We start from the raw sequence: 24,414 nt of genomic DNA on the forward strand, positions 1-24,414 counted from the left end.
GCAGGCAAACCATACAGGAGTCCACACACCCAGTGGAAAATATGCTGGGGTTTGTCATTCGCAAGGCTGACAACTGTTGAGGAAGAGATGAGGCAAGAAAAGACAAGACAAGATGGGCTTGGTACTATGCTGATGTTATTTATAATCTCACTACAGACCTAATTTCTCTTGTGGCTTTAATCCTCCCCCTTTTCAGCCAGCAATCTATTATATTGGAAGATATTGTAGATGCTTTGAGAGTAGGGAAATTATTATACATAAAATATGTAGCTAGTATTATTAGAACAGACTTTGATTAATTTTGCAGCTGGTAAAATTACCCCTGCCTGAAAATGAAATCCATTTTCTATCCGTGTGGAAGTAATTGTGTTACTATCAAAGCTAGTTCTAAAGCAAAACGGAGAGGGCTCGTGCGAGGAATCGGGGATGCGAGATGAAGGGCTAGAGTGATAATTCCTTGCTAACACAAGCAACTATCCTTTCCTCCACAAAAAGTCTTCATAACTTCAATAGAGTAGTTATTTGTGGTATATTTAAGGTACATTCAAGTATATAGATACGTTCAAGTAACCTCTTGTCTCAATCTCACCTTTGATTTGCATATTGCCTATGGGCAGAGACTAACGTTTGTATTTGTACTATGTGTTTGTACAGCACCGGGCACAGCAGAGCCCCGTTCTCATGGGCAGGTCCATCAGCCCAGTAACTGTCGACAGCAAAGATACCCGGGCCAGAAACCTCTCTCAGGATAATTACCCTGTTAGTCTACAGGAGTGATTTTGAAAAGCACTTGGACAAGATTAACCAGACAGCTTTTGTTAATTAAGAACTGTTTGGGCTTCAGGTGCTGTAAAGGTCCCAGATGGCCCCATGCCCACCACCTCTGGCTGCAGCTGGGGTCTGCATCTCCCCCTTTATTTCTCATGCTAAAAGTTTTCCTCCCTGCAGCCTGCTTGCTGGAGCGCACAGATTCTCTCCTCCTCCTAAGCAGGAGGTGGGCAGGTCTAACTACATTAAATATACAAACGTACTGTGTTCCCTCTCTGCTCCACCAAGGGCTGGCGTGGGCATCAGTGGCCCAGCAGCAGCAAAATCCGAGCAAAGGCTGCCCAAAGGGCTGGGGGAAGGGTGAAAGCAGCCGCAGCAGCAGCGGCGACAAGTAAACCGAGCAGTCAAACCGCCCCGTAAGAAAGGGGAGAGGAGCAAGCAGGAGAGCCCAGGGAGGCTGTGCGTTTCGTGTCTCTACAAGAGCTTTCTGCAGCCCTTACGCATCTCTTGCAAGTATATGAGCATCGGTGTCCCAGGGAAGAGCATCCTTCTAGGAGGAAGAGCTGGGAATCAGTCAGAAGAGAAAAGAAAAAAACAAATAAACCACCAGCTATTATCCCTTCCTGGAGGCAGGTGAGAGGGAGAGAGAGAAAGGAGTTTAGGGGAATGAAGCTGGAGGATCCAGAGACTCTGAGAGGAAAAGTTGCCCTGATGGGAGACTCTGCCTACTAGAGCCTGAGCTCTGCTCCACAATGGGATTTCTCGTGCCTAAAGGAAACCTCCTCCTCCTGCTGTGTGCCAGCGTCTTCCCCGGTAAGTTTGAGAAAGCTTTTCTACCCCCGCTCTGCTCTTTAGCTCTTTTCCCCCTTATCCCTCTCAAAGGCAGCATGCTGCGAAGACTGGTCCCTGTGAACAAGGAATTTCTTGTGCTTCTGTATCCTCCTGCCCCATCATTGCAGGTCCCCTAAATACCAGCCTCTGCTGAGCAATGCTTTGCTTTTATTTTCTGCTCCTTGCCTGATTTGATGGGGAAAGGGTTAAAGCTGCGGTGGGGAAGGGGACAGGAGGGGGAATACAGGCAGGGGCTCAGCATCCTGCTTCTTGCCTGGCTTTTTCTTCCCTGCGTAAAGTGTGTTAATGTGTCTCCGGGCTACAGCTCCAGCTGGGGAGAGCGCAGCCAGCGCTCGGCTAATGCTTCCCTTTGTATAATCCAGGGCAGCTAAAGACTAAGTAGGAGCCATATTCCACGGGAGATGCGGGGAGAGCCCCCGGCTCCCTCTCCCCGCCATCCGTGGTGGAGGATGCATCTGTGTGCAGCTGGCACCGGAGCCCAGCTCCCCCGGCAGCCCCCTGGAAGCAAGGTGGCTTTAATTTTTAATAACCAACAGGTACCTCCGACGGTTCCTTTAGTGTACGTGCAGGGTCAGGGCTGCTCCTTGCAGCCTCCAACTTTTAAAGTAATTCTTGAGGGGAACTGAACTCTTATTATCCAATCTGTGCTCTCCCCCATCCTCTTCCTTCACCCATCGTTTTTGTGAAAGACCGGCTATGAAGGTTAGTTGGAGGAGCTGAATTTCAGTCTGCCTTTTTTGTCTGATGCATTTGATGCCAGTTTTTATGTGTAAGCCTGATCCAAAATCCCTATCTCCCAACAGGAGGCTGCTTTTTCCTTTTTGTCCTGCCCTTCTAGCATCCCTCTTCCCTACTCGCAGACTTCAGTGCTAGGAACTTGCTGCAGAGTAGCCATAAAAATTGAACCCGATTCAGGGGACAATTGCCCATGTAGTGTTTTCCAGTTGGTTTTACTGATGCCCCCACTTCCTGCAGACCAGTCCTGCTGTGCAATAGAAACCCTACATTGGGAATTGGCCACAGTGGGTGAATAGAGTGAGAAATATATGCCAATGCCTGGGGCAGCAGGGAGGCAAGTCACCAGGGTGGCATCACCATTCCATGTGTCCCTACTTGCCCATCACTGCGTTTAACCTGAGGATCCCCTCCAGAGAAGGCTCCAGCTACGCCGGTGCTTGGAGCTGCACGTGTTTCACGCTCCTGTGCCCCATGCCTTCCCCACAGCCTTCGGTCGTGTGGAAACCCGAGCCCATGCGGAGGAGCGTCTGCTGAAGAAACTCTTCTCTGGTTATAACAAGTGGTCCCGCCCCGTCGCCAACATTTCCGATGTGGTCCTCGTCCGCTTCGGCTTGTCCATTGCCCAGCTCATCGATGTTGTAAGTGCAACCTGCCCCTGCAACATGCGGCCAAGATTAAGCGGGTCAGGGCTTGGGGAGAGGCTCCTGGTGCATGTGGGCTTTACTGGCTGATCCAGGGTCAGGTTGGGAAGACTTTGCTCTCAGCAGAGAAGAGTTATCACGCAGACAGCTCTGCTGGAACGAGGGATGACTCGTCTGAGTAGCTGGTCATCAAAGTGGATCCTTTACTCTTAATTTACTATAGGAAAAATCCCGAATTCCTTATCAAAACCCATGGGACTGATCACAGCAGAGCAGTGGAGTAACTGGTATAAATGCCAGAGAGTCCTAGCTAAGGAAAAAACCCAAATAGCTGATTTGAAATTTGAGCCATAATTATTAACATTAATTTACCCAAGCTAATAGGAACAGTGGTTTACGCATCTCTGGAAGATAGCTTGCCTGAAGAGCTTTCTGCAAAATAAAGTTTTGAGGGGTTTTAGCTAATCTGGCAGATATTAACAAAAAAATTGTTTCTGAATGTTTGGTCAAACAGAAGTTACACCTGTGCAAACTGCATTTGCTATGTGCAAAACAGAGTGGTTTGCACTCTGGGCTGGTGCGCACTGAAATGTTATTTAGAGGATTACTCTATCACAGTGTGTTGGGGTCAAGTGTTGAATCCAAAGGAGATCCCATGCACAGGCTTTCTAGCTTGCGCAGATGCTGATCCTGCATGCTTCTCTCTCCTGTCCCTGTTTGCACACAACGCTTCCCAGGACAGCGTGTTTGAGTAGATGCACACCTCTTGAACAGGTATCGCCTCGCTTTTGGAGGTTCTCTGTCACTTTTTACTGTATTCGTGTGGCAGGGTAAAAGGGGTGATAATGGAAAGCGTAATGCATCTTAAAGACATTACTGGTGTGGGACAATCACAACCGATGACTCTCCACAACATTTTATATTTTGAGATCAGAGTTTCGAGATGCAGAGGGAACAGAGCCGAGGTGGTGTGGGAGGTGGGCAATCAAAGACACTAGTTGCTAGAGAGTTGCATCTCCTTGTGCACAAGCCATCAGCTTCCAGCTCTGCAGCACAGAAATGGTCTTCCATTCCCCTCCTGTCTCTTAATTCAGCCTGAGAGATCCAGGGCTGCTTGCAGTTGCTAATATTGAAGTTGTACGGTTCTCATCTGAATAATTGATAAGACTAAAGAAGAGACATTAGTGACTGTGGAGGCATGAGAGAGACTTTCCATTATGCAGCTGCTGAATTGTGGAAGAGGGGGGATCGATACACCTGCTTCACAGTGCTTTGCCCAGTTTACTTAAGAAGAATTAATCTTCTTAAAATCATGTCAGTGGTTAGAAGTGCAACTGGCAGGCAGTTCTGTGCTGGGGCCGGTGGGTACAGCTGGAGGAGGGCTCGCGTCCCCTCCTGCCCCAGTCTGTGTGGTTGGGGACTCATGACACCCCCTGCCACCACTGCAGCACTTCAGCTGTCTCTCCCCCTTCCCGACAGTGACACTGTTTTGGTGTAAACCCCACTGCAATTGTTAGACCCGACATTCAGCTCCCAACGACAAGAAGTCTGCAAGACAAATCAGAGCCGTATTCAAACCCCAGCTCCTGCTGGCAAAAGCTGGGGGTGGGGGAAAAAAAATCAATGTGGAACTTGACATCCCTGCATGTCCTTACCTCACCCTGGTGTGCTGAGGTTTTCTGAGCCCTGAAAAAAGTGGTGAGGGATCAAGCAAGTGTCTAGGAGAAACACATTTGGACTCGTAAGCCCGAATCTCTGCAGGACGTCGTGTGCTGTGTTCACCTTGAGAAAAGAGGCCAGGCAGTGCAATGCCAGCACCGGCTGCAGAATCACCCGCTGTCCTCTGGGCTGGCTCCGTGCAGGACAAGTTGGCCATGCAGGCAGAGGAGGCGGTCAGTCATTAGCACACTGCAAACCCCCGATGAGATAAACCCGTGGGATCAGCGTCATGCTTCGCTTGGGTCAGGAGGATGGCAGAGCCCTCAGGTGTAGTGATGGGCAGGAGTTTCCACCAAGGGTCTGCACCCACCCGGGGAGGAAAATTCCAGAAAGGATAGCACCTGCAAGACTGGGTTCCCCAGTGCAGCGACTGTGGTGGAGACCCTCAGATGTTTGAATTGCAAAGTGATAAGAGAAGAAGGTGCTCAAGGATTGATCCAGTCCAGGACATGGCAGCCTCCTCCAGTGGCATTTCTCATCTCCCATTGGCACCCAAGGAAGTAGCTGGATATTTTCCCTTTCGTTGTTGCTCATTTGAATGTTTTTTGTATTCCTCCTTCCTCCATGTGCTTCTGGTCCCTAACCCCTGACAAGGGTATCTGTGATCAGGTTTTACACTTGGTGCCACAACAGCAGTGAGGAGCCTCAGCGAGAGGGAGGCACAGCTCCTCCCCACCCCGAATCTCCTCGCCTTTAATGTTCAGAATTAGTCCTGGACTGCCACAAGAGCAAGGTTAATGATGAGCAGTTTGCTTCCAAATGAGCTCTGTCAACTGAGCTGGTTTTGATGCCAACCAAAGAGAGAGAGAAAAGAAACAAACACAGAAATAAGCTCTGAGCTCTGGTCAGACCAGCACTAGGCTCTGCTCTACATAATTCCTCTTAGTTATTTACAAAGGGGTTGTAACAAGCATGCAAGGCAAGCAGCAAGCAGTAATTAATTCTACTACAGTGCTGCCAGCACTATATCTGCCTTACATTATTTAAAAGTGTGTATATATATGTATACAGTTTTACTTTTCCATACTATTTGTACTTAGAGTTGGGAAAAAGTCTACCAATTGACAGCATGGGTATACACCAGGTTATCCAAGGGTTACATGTCAGCAGAGTAGCTTGGGTTTATTCAGAAAACCCAGTCCACAGTGCTCTAAGTTCATGTATTTGGTAGAAGGAGAAACACTGCTGAGTTTCATGTTTCCAGAACTGTGTTCACCGATAATGTTTCACAGTAAAAGTACTAAACACTACTTGCAGGGGAAGCTGAGCATTGTAGTCCATGCACACATGTGTGAGTAAGGAGAGATATATATATCCATGACTCCCTTCCTTCAGTGCTTGGGTCAAAGCCAAGCCGTGGAGCTCTTTCCTCTGCCTGGCCCCATCATCCTAGGCTGAATCCATCAGCACTAAGGAAAATCTGAATAAATTCAAGTCCGTCTGCTCACAGGGTTGCTTAGGTGCAGGCTCAGCTGTTCAGAGGTATCAGGCAGCTGTGCCCTCTCCCGTGATAAATGACAGAAACATCTGCTTTTTATTTCCAAGAAGGATCTTACATTTGTTGCAGAGGCTATTTGTAATTACAGAAATGAAGTACAATTAAGAGAAATTTAATGAGTTCCTTGGGCTGCTTCATCTGTTCTGAAACCAATATCTGGTCTTGCATTTCAGGATGAGAAAAATCAAATGATGACCACGAATGTGTGGGTGAAGCAGGTGAGTGCACAAAAATATATGCTTTTCCATGTTCCTTTTCAGTTTCACAGCCTGAACCCTCCCAGCTTTGTAACCGCCTCGTTTTTGGCAGGAGTGGCATGACTACAAGCTACGCTGGGACCCCCAAGAGTACGAAAACGTCACATCCATCCGAATCCCCTCGGAACTCATCTGGAGGCCAGATATTGTCCTTTACAACAAGTGAGTGTGAGCACTGTGGGCAAACCCATCCTTGCAAATTTTCTCTGCCCATGGCATTAAGGTCCTTCTTGCAATTATTCTTCCTTCTTTTGTTCTCTGTGGTTGAATTCCATGTAGATTCTCATAATATCTGTCGCAGACATGCCTTAAATGACATGACTAACATTCATCACAAAGGCTTTGTTCTGCTAATGATCCTTTCTCTGGAGAGTGAGTTTTGTTGGGGGATGCCAGGTATTGTTTTCTCTTCACATGTCAGATACACAATTAAGCTGGATTTGGGCTTTCAGTCCTCTTCAATTTCATTTCACCGAGGAGCTGTCCCCTAATTCATCACCATCAACTGGAAAAGCCAGTTACTGAGGGTGGGCTTAAACAAGGAAAATATGCTGAAACATGTCAGACTTGCGTGTCTACAAATACAGGTTTCAGGACAGCCCATTACCATTCTAGAATTATTCTTAAATAGGTATTTGTTCCTGATCCCGAATGCTTGAAATCTGTCTCTTGTACAACACTTCTTAGGGAGCAGGTGGTTGTTTTCTTTCTTTCCTTTGGAGCCTGATGATGTTCTTAGAAACACTGTCCAAGTTCCAAGACTGTTTTCGCTTTGGCTATCATACCAGAGCTTGCCAGTCTCCTAGAATGTAGGATATCCCAGTCTCCCTCCCCAGCACAAGCTCCAGAGAAAACGCTGCAAGCATCAAACAAAAATATCTTTGTATGTGGCTAACACTCAGAAAAAACACACAGCAGAAGCCAGGCTCATTTTTAGTAAACAGTTGCCTGGTTCTAGTTTGATATGATTTTGCTTTTGTTAAAAAAAAAAAAAAAAAAAAGGCTGAAGGAGGAATCTGTCCAGGGGATTGTGAGCTTTGGAGACTATGGAAATTGTTATCTTTCCCATTAGCTTGTGTCTGATCCTTAGTGGTGTGGAGTGATTGCAAACCTCTTGGAAATCACTGCATCCTTACATAGCACCTTTCAGAGATTAGAACAATGGAAATGACTAATTCATAGGCACTTGGACCTTCCTATCCTACAGGGACACACTCTGAGCATGAATATTATATTAAAAGTACCTCACATTGCGGCCAAGAAAGGTGTTCACAGTTTCCACTGGCAAAAAAATGAATGTCCTTGTCCTTCTTATTGCTTAATTAATGACAGTGGTACAAGATTGTTATTTTTGGAGCTTCTGGTGGTTGTTGTGGTGGACCACAGTGCCAAAGGAAATAGTGCTACACAAATCTCCGTTGCCTATGGGACCTTTGTGCTTCAAACCATCCATTTGCTGGAGCTACTGGTACACAATAGCCTGATAAGTCATCTTTGCATCTGCTCCCTTGGCTCACCACGGTTGATGAGCATGGTCCATGCAAGGAGGGCCCTAGCACTAAAGAAGGAAGCCTCGGTCTCCTTTTGTGCTCTAGATATTTTGGGACTTCATGCTGAAAGCAGCCCCCAGAGGTCAATGGCCACCCAGACCTCTGAGCTGGGTAGTATTTGGCTTCTGCCCCTTGCATGCTCTGCCCCTCGGCCATGCTGTCCTAGTTCACTGCCGCTGTCGCTTGAGCAACTACAGGGACTCCAGGGAGCAGCTGGCTATCTGCTGGCCATGGCAGCTCTTCCAGAGTGTCCTCCTTATCCTCTTCTGGGGTGTGAGTCTTTCAGCCTTGCCCACCTTATTGCTTGACTCAGTCTGACTTGCAGGGAGATATGGCAGATAGCAAATCCAACTGTACTGATGACCTGCTACCACGCAGGGAGATCTAGTGCCCCTGCTATCTAAATCCAAGCTACTTCTCTCCCTTTATCCATACTTACCATTAATAATCAAGCATTCCTCTGCTGGTTGTCATGAGTCTATCATGCATTTTTAATTGGTTACTTTATCCATGAATTAAACATGGATGTAGGCGCCAACCGGTAGCCAGTCAGTAATGGTTTTCCATTAATTCTATACCTCTTTACAGCTATATTTGCCCATGCTCTTTCACACAGTCTTATGTAAACTGTTCCCTGCCCTAGGATATACTTCTCTCTTCTACCTGTCTTCCTATCAAACACATTGGAAGCTGCAGTCGATATCTTAGTTGCACTGCTCTAACAATCCGGTTTCATGTTTTCTAGGGGTTACAGGGCAAGGCAGGACCTGTAGCGTGATGGGGCACCAAGATAAGGCTCTGCTGCATGGCAGCTCACCAACTGCATAACCAGACAGAATTTCTCCTTGCGGGCACCTCAGCTAGAAATGTTTCAGAAAGAAAGGCTTTGCAAAGACAGTGACTAGTCATGGGTAATGATAACATGGACTCTGTCTCATATTTTACATATATATAGAATATATATATTGTTTAGAGGGCATGTACTTTTAAAGTACATGCACAGAATTCTGGGTCCCTAAGAGAAAGAGAATTGTGTGCAGAGACCTTGGTGGAAGAGAGAGAGTGGCCACACTGGTTTTTTGCACTGTTAAGGCTTTTTAATGTGAGTTACTTATTGCTCTAGCAGAAGTATGGTACTTCTGTTTGGGATGGCATCCTTTGGAAAAAAGATTTCTGGACAGGAGATTATACAAATGCCTCTTTTGTTTTCATCTTGGGGTATATAGAGAAATGGTGAAATTTAAATTGATTTGAGATTTACACCTTTAAGGAAACCTAATGCCTTGTTGTGAGGTTATTCTCATATCTAAGCTCCTTATTGTCAAAAAACTTCCATTTATCCACTCTAGAGGCCCAAATTAAATCAGTAGACTCATCTGGTTTGGCCTAGAGAGTATATGTAGTTGTCAACATTCATAAGGAATGTAAAATCAAATTAATATCCTACAGGGAAATTAATATGCTGTTGAATTTTCAGGCTTGATGAGATAAGTTCCAAGACTCTGTACATAGTTTCTACTAGATGTGACAAAACATATGTATGAATATGAGTTAATAGTGAAGTGACAAAGCCTCTTCTTCTCTGCCAAGAAGGCCAGCTGTTCCTTATCTGAGGCTGTAAAGGCTCTTCAGACACCACCAAATCATTTATAAATGAATTATCTAATCCTCTGCATTGACTTATTTTCACATTCATGAATGGACTTTGACGGCATTTTAATTTTCCTTTGTATATTTAAAGTAAAAAAAAAAAATAGGGTTTTTTTTTTGTCTAATGAGGGAATAAGCCCTTGGGGCTGCATTCCCCCCCCCCCCCCCTTCTTCTCCACCACTGTGTTGAGCCATTTGGACCCCGTGCAACACAGAGACTCCAGAGGAGAAAACCCTGAGACTGTAGGTTTGCAGCCAGGTGCTCCAGCTGCTAAAGGCTGCCCAGAGGAATGCCAGACAATGTCCTTGAGCCTGCTGGATGGACAGGGAACTTGAAATGTCCTTCCGTGGCTAGTTTTCAACTGGGTATTCATGATAGCATTTGTCTTTTCTAGCCTGATGATTGTAAAACCTGGGAAGAAGGTACTGGGAACATTCAGCCTTCAAAATTTTCTTTTTTTCTCAACATTTTCTGGTGTTAGCTGTTCCAAAAAGAAATACCTGCCTTAGCCTCCATAGTCACAAAAAGAAAGAATAGAAGACAAGATCATACATGAAGGGAATTCAGATACAATTTTCTGTAATTAGGAGCAGGAAATATCTTGAGGAATTCACCCAGTGGTAATGTGGACACAAAACATTACTGGCCTGGGTTTGAAGACCACCTGGCAGGCAGCTTTTGAAAATCATGAGAAAGCAAAGAGTTCTTTTGAGCAATATTATAGCGGCTTGTTCCTTTGAACTATACTATGATGTTTGCAACCAGGGAGCCTTATAGAGTAGCACTGGTTTCCTGACTCATCCCAAAGTTGTTTGGAGGAGAAATACCAAAAGATGCCCTAGTCTAACCTTTAAAATATTGGAAACATTCTTGACATTTTTCTTCATGTTTGAGTGTGTACTTGCACAGATCGTGTCATTTTGCACCAGATTGTACTTATTATAGGCCCATAGTTGCTACTTCACACTTAAGCTTTCCTGATTCTTCTGGGAGTTTAAATTGCTGTGTTTCTGGAGAGGAAATACATCTCTAGATGCCTTTGAGGTTTGCTGCCAAACTCTATCCAGTAATACAGGAATTGATAGAAAGAAATTTATAAGAGGGATCTCTCTCATGGACTGTTGCTGAGTTAGCATCTAAGGACTTCTCCGACCATTATGCTAAGGACAGAGCTAGAGTTTTGCCTACAAAATGCTCATAAGGATGCTTGGCAAAGGGAAGAATCGAAGGAAAATGTACATATTTACCACTGTTAGAGCCTTCTGAGAAACTTGTGCTTATTTCATCAGTGTAGCACAGACAATTTCTGAGACAGATGCTTATTTTACTGAGGAATGATCAAAAATTTCAGTTGCTAATGATTTCTAAGCATCTGAAGCAAGCAAAAGCTGGGATGGGACCTACAGAAGTACACATCAGTGCACTGACATCTCCATCTATGTACCCAAGATGTGCACATCTGCTTTGTACCCAAGTTGCCAGCACCTTGGAGATTTTTAAATACCAGCTGGAAGAGGTCCTGATTGTCTTGTTGCTGCCCCTGCTTTGAGCAGGGAGTTTGGACTTAACAATCTCCAGAGATCCCTTCCAACATGTGAATTTGTAGTTATCATTTTCGTAGCACAAGACAATTGTTAAACAATATAGTCTGTGATTTGCCTTTAGAGAGTATTTTAATCTGAACATTAGAGAAGCATCTCTTTAATGTCTACAAAAAGGGTGCAGGGTACATTCTTTTAAAGGGGTCTTGAAACTCCAATTTGTCTTTGTTACTGCTGTTCCATGAAAAATGAGGACATTCATGAGGACATTAAATGAGGACATTCTAGCTATATCCATATATGTATATAGCTAATTTTCAGGCTTTTAAAGCTCTGTTTGGATTTAAATTGTATCATCAGAAATTAAAATAAATGTGTGCCTCATTTACATGCATTCTGAAAACATTTAATTTTGCAAAATGATGTATCTCCCAACTGCAGGGAAAATAGAAACTGGCAAAAAAAAAAAAAAAAAAATCTCCATCAGCAGAGCTTTTTAATGAAATATGGTTGATGGCTGCCGGTAAAACAATGCTATTCTTGAACGCTTATAAACTTAGAATATTTTAGAAGAGCAGCCTTTATTCTCAAAATGAGGAATCAAAAGCTGCAGAACACAGCAGCACTATTTCCATTGGCAAAGGAATAAGCAACTGTCTTCTCTCTTTATTGGCGTGCACTGTTGTATTTGACATGAGAATATAAGAGCACCAGTACTTTATTACTGACAGATTTTTAGAGCTGTCAGGTCAGAGCAATCAGGAGAGCCTGACTATCTTAATTCGCAAGTTCTTGTGATGTTTACCTTGTGCTTGCTCCTTCTTCCAAATGGTTTTTCATGACAACTGTCACAACACAGTGGTCTAGACTGAATGAGATGAAAATGTGCTACCACTGTAAAGGAATGACTGCACATTTTCTCTGTCCCACTATATCAGATCTCCCACATTCCTGTCTAAGGAAATATTCATGTTATGCAGTCAGGGCTGTCGGCACAACCGGGCCAAGAATGGGTTTTCCCACAGCAAAGCTTTCCACAAGAAAACAGGGTTTCCCCAATCTCATAGCTGCAGACTTCATTTGCAGTCAGTTGTCTCAACTTCATCCCTTGGCGGAGACTGGGGAAAGGCTTTGGAAGACCATCGACAGCCAGGTGACTTTGTTTGCTCCCTCCCTTATGTCAAGAGGAGCAGAATGAAAGTCTCACCCGGGATGAAAACATCTCTCTAGGTTCACCCTGCGTTGGCAGGGTGCCAGCAAGCAGAGCTTCCAATCCAGTAAGCATATGCTTGAAGGTCCAGTGTGGGTGGTAAGCTTGGAGAAGGAGGCAAAAATAAATGTATGCACGATCAGTTCAGTCAACTGCGAACACTACCTTTGCTCGATATAGCTGGCTTGGATGCAGGCTAGGTACAACAGCATGGCTAATTCACCCTGCTTACAAATTGCCCAAAGAGCTCTACGTTGAACTGCAATGAGAAGTTCAAACACGCCCAGGAAAATCAGGAATTACTTCACAGCCCTGTTAGGTTGGCGAGGGAGAAGCAGGAAGGTCTCAGGGTGTTTTATGGCTTCTCGGAGTCATTAGCTGACTCCCAAATGCAAGAAGCTGTTCTGCTGCTGGTTTCGCTCCTGCCATGGCACTGCAGGCAAAATCCAGCTTGGAAGGCAGTACCAGTGTTATTTGTAATAATGTGTGAGCCGAAGAGGACCCAGGATGAGGCTGGGTTTGTGAGGCAAGCAATGAAAAAATATCTTCCTCATCAAAGCTGCAGATCACTTATGGAAATAATTGACACACAAGATCTGCAGCATCACACTGCTTACATCTACGCTTGCAGAAGAGACGCATGTGGCTAGTCACACGGAGACTGCAGAACTGCCAGACAAGACATTTCTGGGAATGAAACATAAGTACATGAATTATTATTGTTCCTGGATGAATTTTTAGCAAGAGTTTCATGCCTTTTTCCAACAGTTTTCAAAAGGAAAAACACACACCTGTTTTGTTTACCCAGCCACTTACACATTGCTCTACCCAAGAAGGGAAACACTAGTGGATGCTCATTATGCTTTTTCTGTAATATGAGTCCAATTACAAACATGTTGTTCCATTAACGAACAATTTAATCATGCCTCAGAGATCTCATTAAATGCAGAATTGGATTCCAAATTCCTATCGAGATTTAGAAAGAAAACCACCGAGAACAGCAAACACTAGACTGACACTTGCTGTGCATGTTTCATGTCTCAATCTGGCTTTACAGTGCAGGCAAAACCCAGGAGAAAAAAAGAGATGGTTTTCATTCAAAGCAGCGGTCCTGGAGTGTAAATTAGATTTAAGAAAGAAGAGGTAAGAGAGGAGTTGGGTGGATGGTACAATGACATTGCTTGGTTTTATTCGCATCGGAGTAAAGCACAACAGTGGTTTTGCCTTGATTCCTTTGAGACAGCAGTCTGGGTTTGTACATATTTTTAGCTTTCCTGTCTTAAAAAAAAAAAAAAGGTATTTTAAAGCTTTAGAAAAAGTCCAGTTCAGAGGTCAAAAAGCACTGGGTTCTTTTGTTTTTCCAAAATCTGCCACAAAGAGCAAAGGCTTTCCATTATAGAAACAAAGAAGAGTTTAGTAAAAACCTGGTTCTCCACCACACAATAATTCTGAGTTTATTTTTCCATTAATTCAACCAACCTGGAAAATTGCCCCAAAAGACAAAGATCTGGGCTGTGATCCTGGGGGTCAGGGGCATGTGCCATCTCAGCCCAGAAACTGTGTTAGCCAGGACAGCTCTCTAAGGGCCAGATCCTGCCACTCTTTCCCAAAATGAGCAATACCACACCAGTCTCACTGGAAGCCAGTGTGGTCACAGACTGATGAGGATAGCAAGATGAAGTATCAGAAAGTCTTTTTTTTTTTTTTTTTTTTTTCCTTTGGCATACAACTTAATGGATGATCTTCTAACGAAATAAATTTAGGGAAGTTCCTCTGCTTTCAGCAGCTTGAGAGGCCCCACTGGATCGTCCCTGCGCTGTTTATCTTGCTGCTGGTGAGGAAGAGGAGAGGTGTGACCCCCGTGCACCCTGTTGCTGTACGGCTGGTGTCACGGCACATCTGGGCGCTGAAGCAGCAGAGCAGAGCCAAGGGAGTTCGATGATTGCTGGAAAAGCGGCTGCAGGCTGCATCGGCTCCAGCTGGGAGGGCTGGGCAGGAGCAGAGAGCTTTCTATCTGTATCAGCCTGAATAATTCATCTCAAGCTTTTAGCAGAAGCTCTCCCTCCCCTGTTCAGCTTCCCCTTTGTTTAGCAGTGTTGCTGTTTGTGACTCGGCATCCCACAACAGGCTGCTTCCTCCGTATGTCTGAGCTCTGCAGCTGCTCCAGCCGGGTGTGTAAGATGGTCCCCAATTCCCTCCCCGTTTTTTGGATGCTCTTTTCTCTATTCCTGTAGCTAGACTTGAGGGCATTGCTCTACAAACAGATTCCACCTGCTTTTTTCAGCTGGGATTGCAACCTTTCAGGCATTTGTTAGTGATGAAAAAAAATTGCAGCTCTATCCAAACCTCACCCACATTTTAAGGCTCCTTGAACTAGGGTGTTTGACTCAGGTTGTAACTGTCCAAGGATACCAAAATCCTCTGTCTGCATGTAGAAATCAAGGGAGAGAGAGGGTTTGAAGTTTCAGCTAGTCACTGCACAAAGGGGCTGCAGATGTAGGGGCTTGGCTCGTTTTCAGGTGAAGGTGTAATTTTGTGATTCAGACACCAAGCCTCCATCATGATGATTATTCGAACAAGGAGATATGTTGCGTGTGCAGCTCTGAATGCTTCAGTTCTGCCTCTTTGTGTAAGCTAACGCAGGCTGCAGATCCTGCAGACACTGCCTGGAGGAAGGACGTTGCTGTAGAGAAGGTACCTGTGGACTTGGCCCCAGCTGTGGAGGTTAAGTGTCACAGTCCACATGTCCTCCTCACTGAGAGAAGGGGAGGAACAGCACTTCTTGATGGCATAGCCATGCAGGGCATTAATTACCTGCTGTGCTAATTGAATCTATTAACAAGCTAATTTCTTTCTGTGGCCTCCACACACCGGGGCAAGCGGCAGGTTCAATGTGTAATGTGTAGTAGCAGAGCTGTGGGTGTGAGGAAGGAGCAGAGCTGTGGCTGAAGATGCTGAGGTAGATGGAGGACAGGGCTGTCTCCAGGGCTGGGGATCCCATTCCCAGAGTTTCTCAGTCTCCCTTCTTTCTCCAACACTATTAGAGCTGGAGTATGGCATTCCTTGGTGGTCTTTCCCCAAATCCCCAGTGCACTTGCATCTCCTGTTGCCTTTCTTGATCTCCTTCACTTGTACCCCAGTCCCCATGACAAGCTGGAAGCAGATGGTGTCACTGGTGCATGGCACGGTGCTGTGGGAAATCAGTGCACTGATCCACTGAGAAAAGCAGATCCAAACAAAAAACCCCGTTGTTTACGCAATAGCTTTTTCACTGGTTGGAAAATGGCTTTCTGATATAAAATCCTGGGTTGTTATCAATTTATCTTATACCAGCACACAGACCCCAACTGAGAGTCCCTGTAAGAAAACACTATAAAAGGCAGCTCTCTTCCTGACTGGGAAATCAAGAGATTAACTCTCATTATTCCTATTAATAGGATGTTCTTCCTGTTCTTCATGTAAGAGACTGAATGATTACCCAACACTATTTCATTTATAGCAGCTGTCACAATTAATTTTGCAGAGCCACATGACCTGACAGTGGTTCCTCCCACTTCTCTAAAGCAAACTCAACCCTTTGCAGGGCATTTTTGGGACACCTTTGAGTAAAACTTGTGTATATTCACCACAAGAACCCGACTTATGCAAGGTGAGGGCTGAGATTTGCATGCAAATCCAGTGCTTGCATAAGTCAACAGAGTTCAAAACCACTGGATAGAGTGGATGGATCCAGTGTTTGCACATGATGTGCCTCTTGCATCTCTCAGGTGCCCTGAGTGCATTTTTGGAAGCCAGGCACTAAATATCCTATTTCGTTAACCAAGTTGAGATGTCCCAGAGAAGCCTTAGTCTTTTTTTATCTTCTTTCTCTCCCCAGTGCTGATGGTGACTTTGCAGTCACCCATCTGACCAAGGCTCACCTCTTCTATGATGGGAGAATTAAATGGATGCCACCTGCTATCTATAAAAGCTCCTGCAGCATCGATGTTACCTTCTTCCCCTTTGACCAGCAAAACTGCACAATGAAGTTTGGCTCCTGGACCTATGACAAAGCCAAGATAGACTTGGTGAGCATGCACAGTCATGTGGACCAGCTGGACTACTGGGAGAGCGGGGAATGGGTCATCATCAACGCTGTGGGCAATTACAACAGCAAGAAATATGAATGCTGCACAGAGATCTACCCCGATATAACTTACTCCTTCATTATCCGGAGGCTGCCACTGTTCTACACAATCAATCTGATCATCCCCTGCCTGTTGATCTCCTGCCTGACTGTCCTGGTCTTCTACCTGCCCTCCGAGTGTGGAGAGAAGATAACCTTGTGCATCTCCGTGCTGCTGTCCCTCACTGTGTTCCTGCTGCTCATCACAGAGATCATCCCATCTACCTCCTTGGTCATCCCTCTGATTGGAGAGTATCTTCTCTTCACCATGATATTTGTTACCTTGTCTATCATCATCACTGTCTTTGTGCTCAACGTGCACCATCGTTCCCCACGTACCCACACGATGCCTGACTGGGTGAGGAGGATCTTCCTTGACATAGTCCCACGCCTCCTCTTCATGAAACGTCCCTCCACAGTGAAAGACAATTGCAAGAAGCTCATTGAATCCATGCACAAAATAACCAGTACACCAAGGCTTTGGTCTGAGGTCGACGTGGAACCCAACTTCACTACCTCATCTTCCCCCAGCCCCCAGAGTAATGAGCCATCACCCACATCTTCCTTCTGTGCCCACCTCGAGGAGCCAGCCAAGCCTCAGCCTATCTGCAAGTCCCCTTCTGGGCAGTACTCTGTGCTGCACCCAGAGCCTGTACAGGCGACCTGCTCCTCTCCACAACCCTCATGCCACCCCCTGAGTGACACCCAGACCACCTCCATCTCGAAAGGCAGATCACTCAGTGTTCAGCAGATGTACAGCCCCAATAAGGCAGAGGAAGGGAGTATTCGCTGTAGGTCCCGGAGCATCCAGTATTGCTACCTGCAAGAGGACTCTTCCCAGACCAATGGCCAATCCACTGGCTCTCCAGCATCCCAGCGGTGCCACCTAAATGAAGAGCAGCCCCAGCACAAGCCCTCTCAGTGCAAGTGTAAATGCAAAAAGAGCGAGGCAGCTGGCACACCAGCTCAAGGAAGGAAGACTCACAGTGCCAAAGAGCAGCATCTTGTGTTGATGTCCCCAGCCCTGAAGCTGGCAGTGGAAGGCGTTCACTACATCGCAGACCACCTGCGAGCAGAAGACGCGGATTTCTCAGTAAGTATGCTAACTTAGCCTGCTGCCCTTGGGTCAGTCAAAAATTATCTGCTAAGGAAGCCCCACCAAACGTGAGGGCTATACAGAGAGGATACTTGCTGATGCAGGCTCAGCCATCCCTGATATTGTGGCTTTTGGACACATTGGCCACTATAGGCACAGCTGGAGAGCTTGTCCTTCTTGGCAGGCGTGTGCGCCAAGGGGGTAGCACAACCAGACCATGCTCAGGGCTGCTCTAGAACAATAGGATTCTCCAGCAGAAAATAGGAGTAAAGTTGTTAGGTAGGAAGGAAGCAGCTAAGATTGTGAAAGAGATGCAAAAAGCAGTCATCTGGTAGGAACGTAGCAGACATTCTTTATAGAGAAGCCTCTGACAGACAGGGAATTCACACTCTGTTTTTTATTAAGCATTGACTCTGGCTACTGAGCCTAGGAAAGCAAATTCCCAAAATAGGTTGTGGGAAACGCGTAGTAGCGTGGGGATGTTGCAGGGTATGTTTTGCTCTGCGTGATGTGATTCCTCATTAGTGGACTTCCGCTGGAGCAGTTGGCTCTGTGCAGGAAGGTGGGTGGACAGACAAATTTCACACTTACTCTGAAGGGGTAAATATGGCTACAAATTGAAAAGGAAGGTAGAGGCAGAAAGAATTTCTTTTAATGGAGATGGTGATGCATGTACAAATGCCACATCCTTTCTAACGTCTTGTAGCTCTTCCCCTGCAACACTACAGATATAGTGTGCTAGCTAATTATGGCCATAATGAAGGAAGCCACAAGATAACCTGAAGTTAGTGTGCTTGCTAAAGAAAAGCCTTATCTAGCTTTTCCTAGAGGGATCTGTCAGCATAAGGTACTTTTTCAGCTGTGCTTACAGTTTGATTTTCTCAAGATTTAGAGTCAGTGCAAGTCATAGTGCTTTTATGCAAGACTTCCTGGGCATGAAGAGTGTCTTTATATTTGCATTTTTCACAGCACTGAGCACTTAGCAGCAGCAACAAAAGATAAAGTGCTGCTGTCCATTTATATACTCTTTGGTGCCATCATTTGAGAGGCCTCTGTTCTTTAATGTATTTCACTTCACAACATCCCTTTGAGGAAGCAACTGTTTATTCTTCATGTTGAGGAGTGACAGTCAACATACAGAGATGAGGTGACCTGTTCAAAGTCACAGAACAAATCTGTGGCAGAGATGGGCTGTGAATCCCCATCTTCATTAGTTGGCAGCCCAGTTCTCTCTGCCAGGCTAAAGCACTCCACAAGCACATTAGGACCGCAGGAATTAAACTCTGCTCTCTCTCCTCCTAGCAATAATCACAAGTAAACCCATGGAATTCAGTTGATTTTAACTCACTTGTTTCCCCCTGGTGCAAATGAAAGAATATTACACCAATAATACTTCCCATTTCAACAGATTCTCTTTCTGCTCAGCTTGTTGATATCGTCAAGAAGTGAGTCAATGAATGTCTTGGGTTATTTCCTTTTAATCCATGATGGCAACTTTCTTTAAAATGAAAACTGTTTTCAGAAGCCACAGATTTTCTTCTTACACCTTCCACCAGTGTTCCCTCTTGAAATGATTATCCTTAGAAAGCTATTTACAGCACTAAACATCAAAAGCAGAAGAAAAGGAACAGTTTTGAGGGCTCTGACCAGATGTCCTGCCAGCCCAGGCTGCGAGCAAAGGCACCAGGAAAACATCCAGCAGCGACTGGAGGAGGGTCACCCCCCGGACCACCAATGCACCAGGCTCCCCAGGAAGGACCTGCAAACCTGCCCACAGTTTTCTGCTCTTTCACAGCAGTTGTGGTTGGCACGTGTCATGGTTTAACCCCAGTCAGCAACGAAGAACCACACAGCCGCTCGCTCACCCTCTCCCCCAGCAAGTGGGATGGGGGAGAGAACCAGAAAAAAAGAGAAGTAAAACCTGTGGGTTGAGATAAAGGCAGTTTAATAGGACAGCAGAGGAAGAGAAAGTAATAATAATAATAATGATAAAAGAACACACAAAACAAGTGATGCACAATGCAATTGCTCACCACCCGCTGACTGATGCCCAGCCAGTTCCCAAGCAGAAGCCGCTGCCCCCGGCCAGCTCCCCCAGTTTATATACCATACATCATATGGTATGGAATAGCCCTTTGGCCAGGTTGGGTCAGCTGTCCTGGCTGAGCCCCCTCCTGGCTTCTTGTGCACCTGGCAGAGCATGGGAAGCTGAAAAGTCCTTGGCTAGCATAAACGCTACTCATTAACAACTCAAACATCAGTGTGTTATCAACATTATTCTCATACTAAATCGCAATCACAGCACTGTGCCTGCTACTAAGAAGCAAATTAACTCTATCCCAGCTGAAACCAGGACAGCATGGTAGGCAAAGGTTGGGTTTTCGGATTTGGGGAAATAATTGCTGAGCCTGGTCTGAGACTACACTATATTCTTTTTCTGGATCCAAGTAATGTCAAGTGGGAAAGCACATTTTTTTTTTCTCCAGGTGGAAATGACAAAGAAGAAGAAAACAAGATCTTCTGGAATTGAAATTTACTGTAAGGAGCAGATCTGATCTAGTAAAATGAGAATATATTGGGGAAAAAAAATTCAGTACTCAGAAATCTGCTTTCATCTTAAAATCAAATTGTGGCATTTCTTCATGGAAGTCTTCAAAAAAAAAAAAAAAAAATCTATCAGCAGGCACCTCTGATGCAGCTGCAGCCCCTGAGACACAGCTCGCTCTTGGCTAATATTTTCAGGGACATGCACCTTCCCAGAATGAGAACAGAGCTTCTTTTGAAGTTCCTGGGTTTTTTCTAAAGTACTATTGCCATGGGGGCAGTGCTTCTAAATTAAAAGTAAATAGCTCATTTAATTAAGTGCTTCAGCAAAGAGAAAATGGGAAATGCAAGAGGCAGTTGTTTGTTACAAAAAGATATCTGCAAACAATACGAGCACAATGGTACACTGGGGAAAACGCAAGACCGGCTTGTCCCAGCATATGATAGAAATGTCATTAGAAATTAATTACAGACTGAGAAGCAAAACAAGATGCATATCGCACATGAGCCAAAATAATCAGACACCAACAGCACCGTCTGGAAAGCCTTGTCGTCCCCATGCCTGTGTGCATCTCCAGACTAATAAGATGACTTGGAAGACAGCTTAAAAATAAAATGGGAGAGAATGTAGCTGAGGGGGAGGAAACGGGATAATCTCACCGGTTTATTTTTAACAAAGTACAATAAAACCACCCGGGACTGCTCTAATCTGTGTTGCAGGCTCTGGGTCCTGGGGACCAGATGTCACCAAGGCGCCTCAACCCTCCACTCAAATCCTGGGGCAGGGTGCCCCGTTCTCGCTGCTCGGACCTGCAAGGAGCTGGACCAGGGAAGCGTCACAGAGGCCCTTACTTTTCAGGAATTTGGGGGTAGGGGAGTCTGCTGGTTCCTGCCCCTGATCCTTTCCCAAAACCAGTTTTCAGTGAGCTTCTTAAAAACTAATCAAAATACAGCTCAGGGTGACAGATGTTGACAACTGCATAGATGTAGTCAGAGAGGCCTCTGCGGATCATGCTCCTCGTGAGGTGCTGGATCCCACGGAAATGCTACACTGCTGTCAGAAAACAAAACAAAAAAAAATCCAGATAATTTTCTTTTCCTCCTACTCTTTTTTTTTTTTTTTTTTTTTTAATTATCTCTCCATAATTTCCAATTTCACCCTTCTGTGCTCTCGGTCTGAAGTGGATATTGATTTTGCAAACATCTGGTGCACTCCCAGCCACCATTTTCAAGATGGGCTGAGTATTTATGGATACACCATTACATTTGAAAGGAAATTTCTGTTGAACTTTTCAGGTTGTTCCTCTTCTCCTGATTCCCCCTTCTTTTCTCAAAAAGAAACTGATCTAGTTCATTTCTTTTCTTTGTGTGATCTAGCACTTACTTTTACTAGCACGAATACTCAGAAGAGCTTATGTTGCCAGAAAAGGGCACTATTTATCCCATCCAGCTTTCCAGTTGGACATCAGATGATAAATTTCATATTTCCTTTACACTTCGGTTGCATCATGAGGCAATACTCCCATAAACACAATCATCCAGAGCGTGCTTAGCTGGCTTTCTCACCAAGAACTTTAAGCATGAATAGATTGGAAAACATACAGCAGAGGGGAGTTACCCACTGAGACCTTATCCTTCGGATGAGAGAATTCTTTTTGATTTCAAGGGTCACTATTTCTTTTACTCTCCCTAATTACAGATAGATGTGCTAAGGGCTGTACAATCATAAAACAACATGATTTCCCCCAAGAAGATAACAAGCGTCAGGGTGAACTTCTGTTGTTTGCCTCTGCCTATTAAACAGTAAAGACCTGCTTAACTTGGTGCTGTCTTTAAAGGGAATAAAATTATCCATAGCACAAAAATATTTAACCGATTCTTACACTTTTGAAAATGCTCAGGTGTTCCTGAAATTTAAGATGCTTTGTTCAGAGAACAAATTATGGCAAAATATGATATGTTCTCCAGCGCATGCCTCATTTCCCAATTTTCAAAGCTGCTTACTAAGCCAAGGAGCTGGAGCAACACCAGATGATTTAAGGGTCTAACCAAGCAGTCCGCATGGCAAATAATGAGAGGCGGAGTTAAAGAGCTCACTTTGCTGGCGCTGCTTCAGCTGAGCGCTGTCTGCATTGAGGCACAAAGTGACAACAGGTACTTTGCAAATACATTGGAAGATGCATGATCAGTTTGTGAAGGGTTCAGCATGCCAAAATGAGGTAAATGCCCATAGCTTACCTGCAAGGAATTATTCTCTTAGCTCACAACTTTGGTCACAAAAGCCAGGATTGTATATCCTCTCTCTCTGTACCACCCACAAGGTATAAGATAAGATTTAGTGGTGCATCTGTGCCTGATGAAGAAAGAGAAGACTCAAGGTGAGTTTTCAGAGTCACTGTGTTGCGCTCAGAGCTTGTTTGTTTGGTGCTCAACAGATCAGAATATTTTAGGACCTGAAGTTGCCACTGTACCGGTGAAAACATCATCTGCTGCAAATGATTCTTTCTTTCATTGATATTTGGATTGTTTCCCTTACCAAAAATTGATTTTCAGCATAATCAGCAAATTCTTTAAAAAAAAAAAAATTCAAGCCACGTTGCGTACAAATGGTGCTTTAGCTCACACCTACTGTTCCAGGCTACTCCCTTATTATTATCTGTGTAAACCAAACGTAGGATCTGCAGATGAAAAGGCCTCTGCCATTAGAGTTACGTTATTATTGTGCTGTGCTTTTCACGCATGCTACAGCCCAGCGAACACGGCAGCTCTGGGCACGGTGAAGCCCCTGTTTTCCGGGGTTGCAGACTGGTCGGGGTAGTAAAGCAGCCCCAGCAAAGTGCAGCCTTGGCTTTGCTGCCTCCTTCTCCTTACACCACACTCCTGACTTGCTGCAATCGCCGCCACTGAAGAGGTTTGAGCTAGCTCCTGCTGAGATGTTTTCCCTAAAGAGGGAGGCAGCGTGCCAAATTTCAGCCCTTGGGTCTATTAATCACCAAGTGGGATATTGTAGGAAATTATAATGGGTACAGCCATAGCAAATAAAACTTTGCCATCTGATCGGTCCTCTTCCTGGGAAAGAAATTAATAACAGCAACATAATAAAAGAGGCTTTCATATGTATGCGGTTTCTTACACAATGAAATAGCCATTTACAATTCTTGCCTGATGGTATTAATAAGTACTAGACCTCCCCAGAGAGGAATTGCTGGAAAATCCTCCCACGGCAAGACAAAAGTGGGGGGAAAAGCAGGGTGAGAAGGACCACTTCTATTTGCTGCTTCATTTTTCACTACTTACTCACCCAAAACTGTAAATCCCTTCACAGAAAGAGTTTGGCTTCATTAATCTGTAAGCAAATCTGTTTATGAGCATGGGGAAATGAGTAATTTCTTTCACCACCCCCACCCCACCCTCCCCAGTTTGAATCACAGCCTCATTTACACACCCAATTACAGCTGTTGCTCATGGAAAAAATGGGACAGCGAGTGTGCAGATGAGCTTAATTATCCACGGGCGTATGTCATCCCTGGAGAGCTGTGAACAGGGTTTGCAATTGCACATGTACACCCACGCAGTGTGGGAATCTGTCTCCCACATCAGCAACTGATAGAATAAATCTTTGCCATCATATAGGACCAATAAATGCAAGAGAGACCTTCCCCTCCTATCTCTGGACTTAAATTAAAATATCCTATTTTGGAATAAAGTAGTAATAGTCTGCATAAGTTTTAATCTCAAATAAATGTTAGTGATCAGCCTTTCACCTCTGTGTTCCCAGGTGAAAGAAGACTGGAAGTACGTCGCAATGGTCATTGACAGGATCTTCCTCTGGATGTTCATCATTGTGTGTTTGCTGGGAACTGTTGGTCTCTTCCTCCCACCGTGGCTGGCAGGGATGATCTAAACGTAGCCACATATGGAATAAAGTATATCCCACTCTATGGATTTTAGTTCACCTGGAAGGAGAGGAGCAAAGAAATGGAGACAGCCCTTTGCATAATTTACTGCGTGTCCGCGCTTGAGTTGCTCCAGAGCTCTCTGGGAATACTTTTTGAGGTTGCATCGTTTTGCCAAGCCATTTTCATCTCTTCCATCTAATTTAGGGGAAAAGTCCTTATTAAAGTTTGTACATAGCATGGTGGCATTAATTGGCATATACTCAGCAATGTAAGGACATGAGCTTG

General features: G+C 45.0%; 1 protein-coding gene across 4 annotated transcripts; it reads left to right on the forward strand.

The window, feature by feature from the left end:
* The first annotated feature begins 1,520 nt into the window (after positions 1 to 1,520).
* CHRNA4 (cholinergic receptor nicotinic alpha 4 subunit) lies at positions 1,521 to 24,134 on the forward strand. Of its 4 annotated transcripts, none has more exons than XM_009493132.2 (6): positions 1,521 to 1,581; positions 2,845 to 2,996; positions 6,390 to 6,434; positions 6,526 to 6,635; positions 16,303 to 17,683; positions 24,009 to 24,134. In XM_009493132.2, the coding sequence occupies exons 1-6, from the start codon at positions 1,521 to 1,523 to the stop codon at positions 24,132 to 24,134; spliced, it is 1,875 nt and encodes a 624-aa protein (XP_009491407.1). The 4 variants fall into 4 exon arrangements, with proteins under 4 accessions (XP_009491407.1, XP_075577021.1, XP_075577022.1 ...); XM_075720906.1 differs by lacking the exon at positions 1,521 to 1,581 and having other exon boundaries at positions 2,877 to 2,996; positions 16,303 to 17,224; positions 17,504 to 17,683; XM_075720907.1 differs by lacking the exon at positions 1,521 to 1,581 and having other exon boundaries at positions 2,877 to 2,996; positions 16,303 to 17,129; positions 17,544 to 17,683.
* The last annotated feature ends 280 nt before the right edge of the window (positions 24,135 to 24,414 follow it).

The sequence above is a fragment of the Pelecanus crispus genome, chromosome 14, assembly GCF_030463565.1.
Source record: "Pelecanus crispus isolate bPelCri1 chromosome 14, bPelCri1.pri, whole genome shotgun sequence".
In the NCBI taxonomy this organism is placed as follows: Eukaryota; Metazoa; Chordata; class Aves; order Pelecaniformes; family Pelecanidae; genus Pelecanus; species Pelecanus crispus.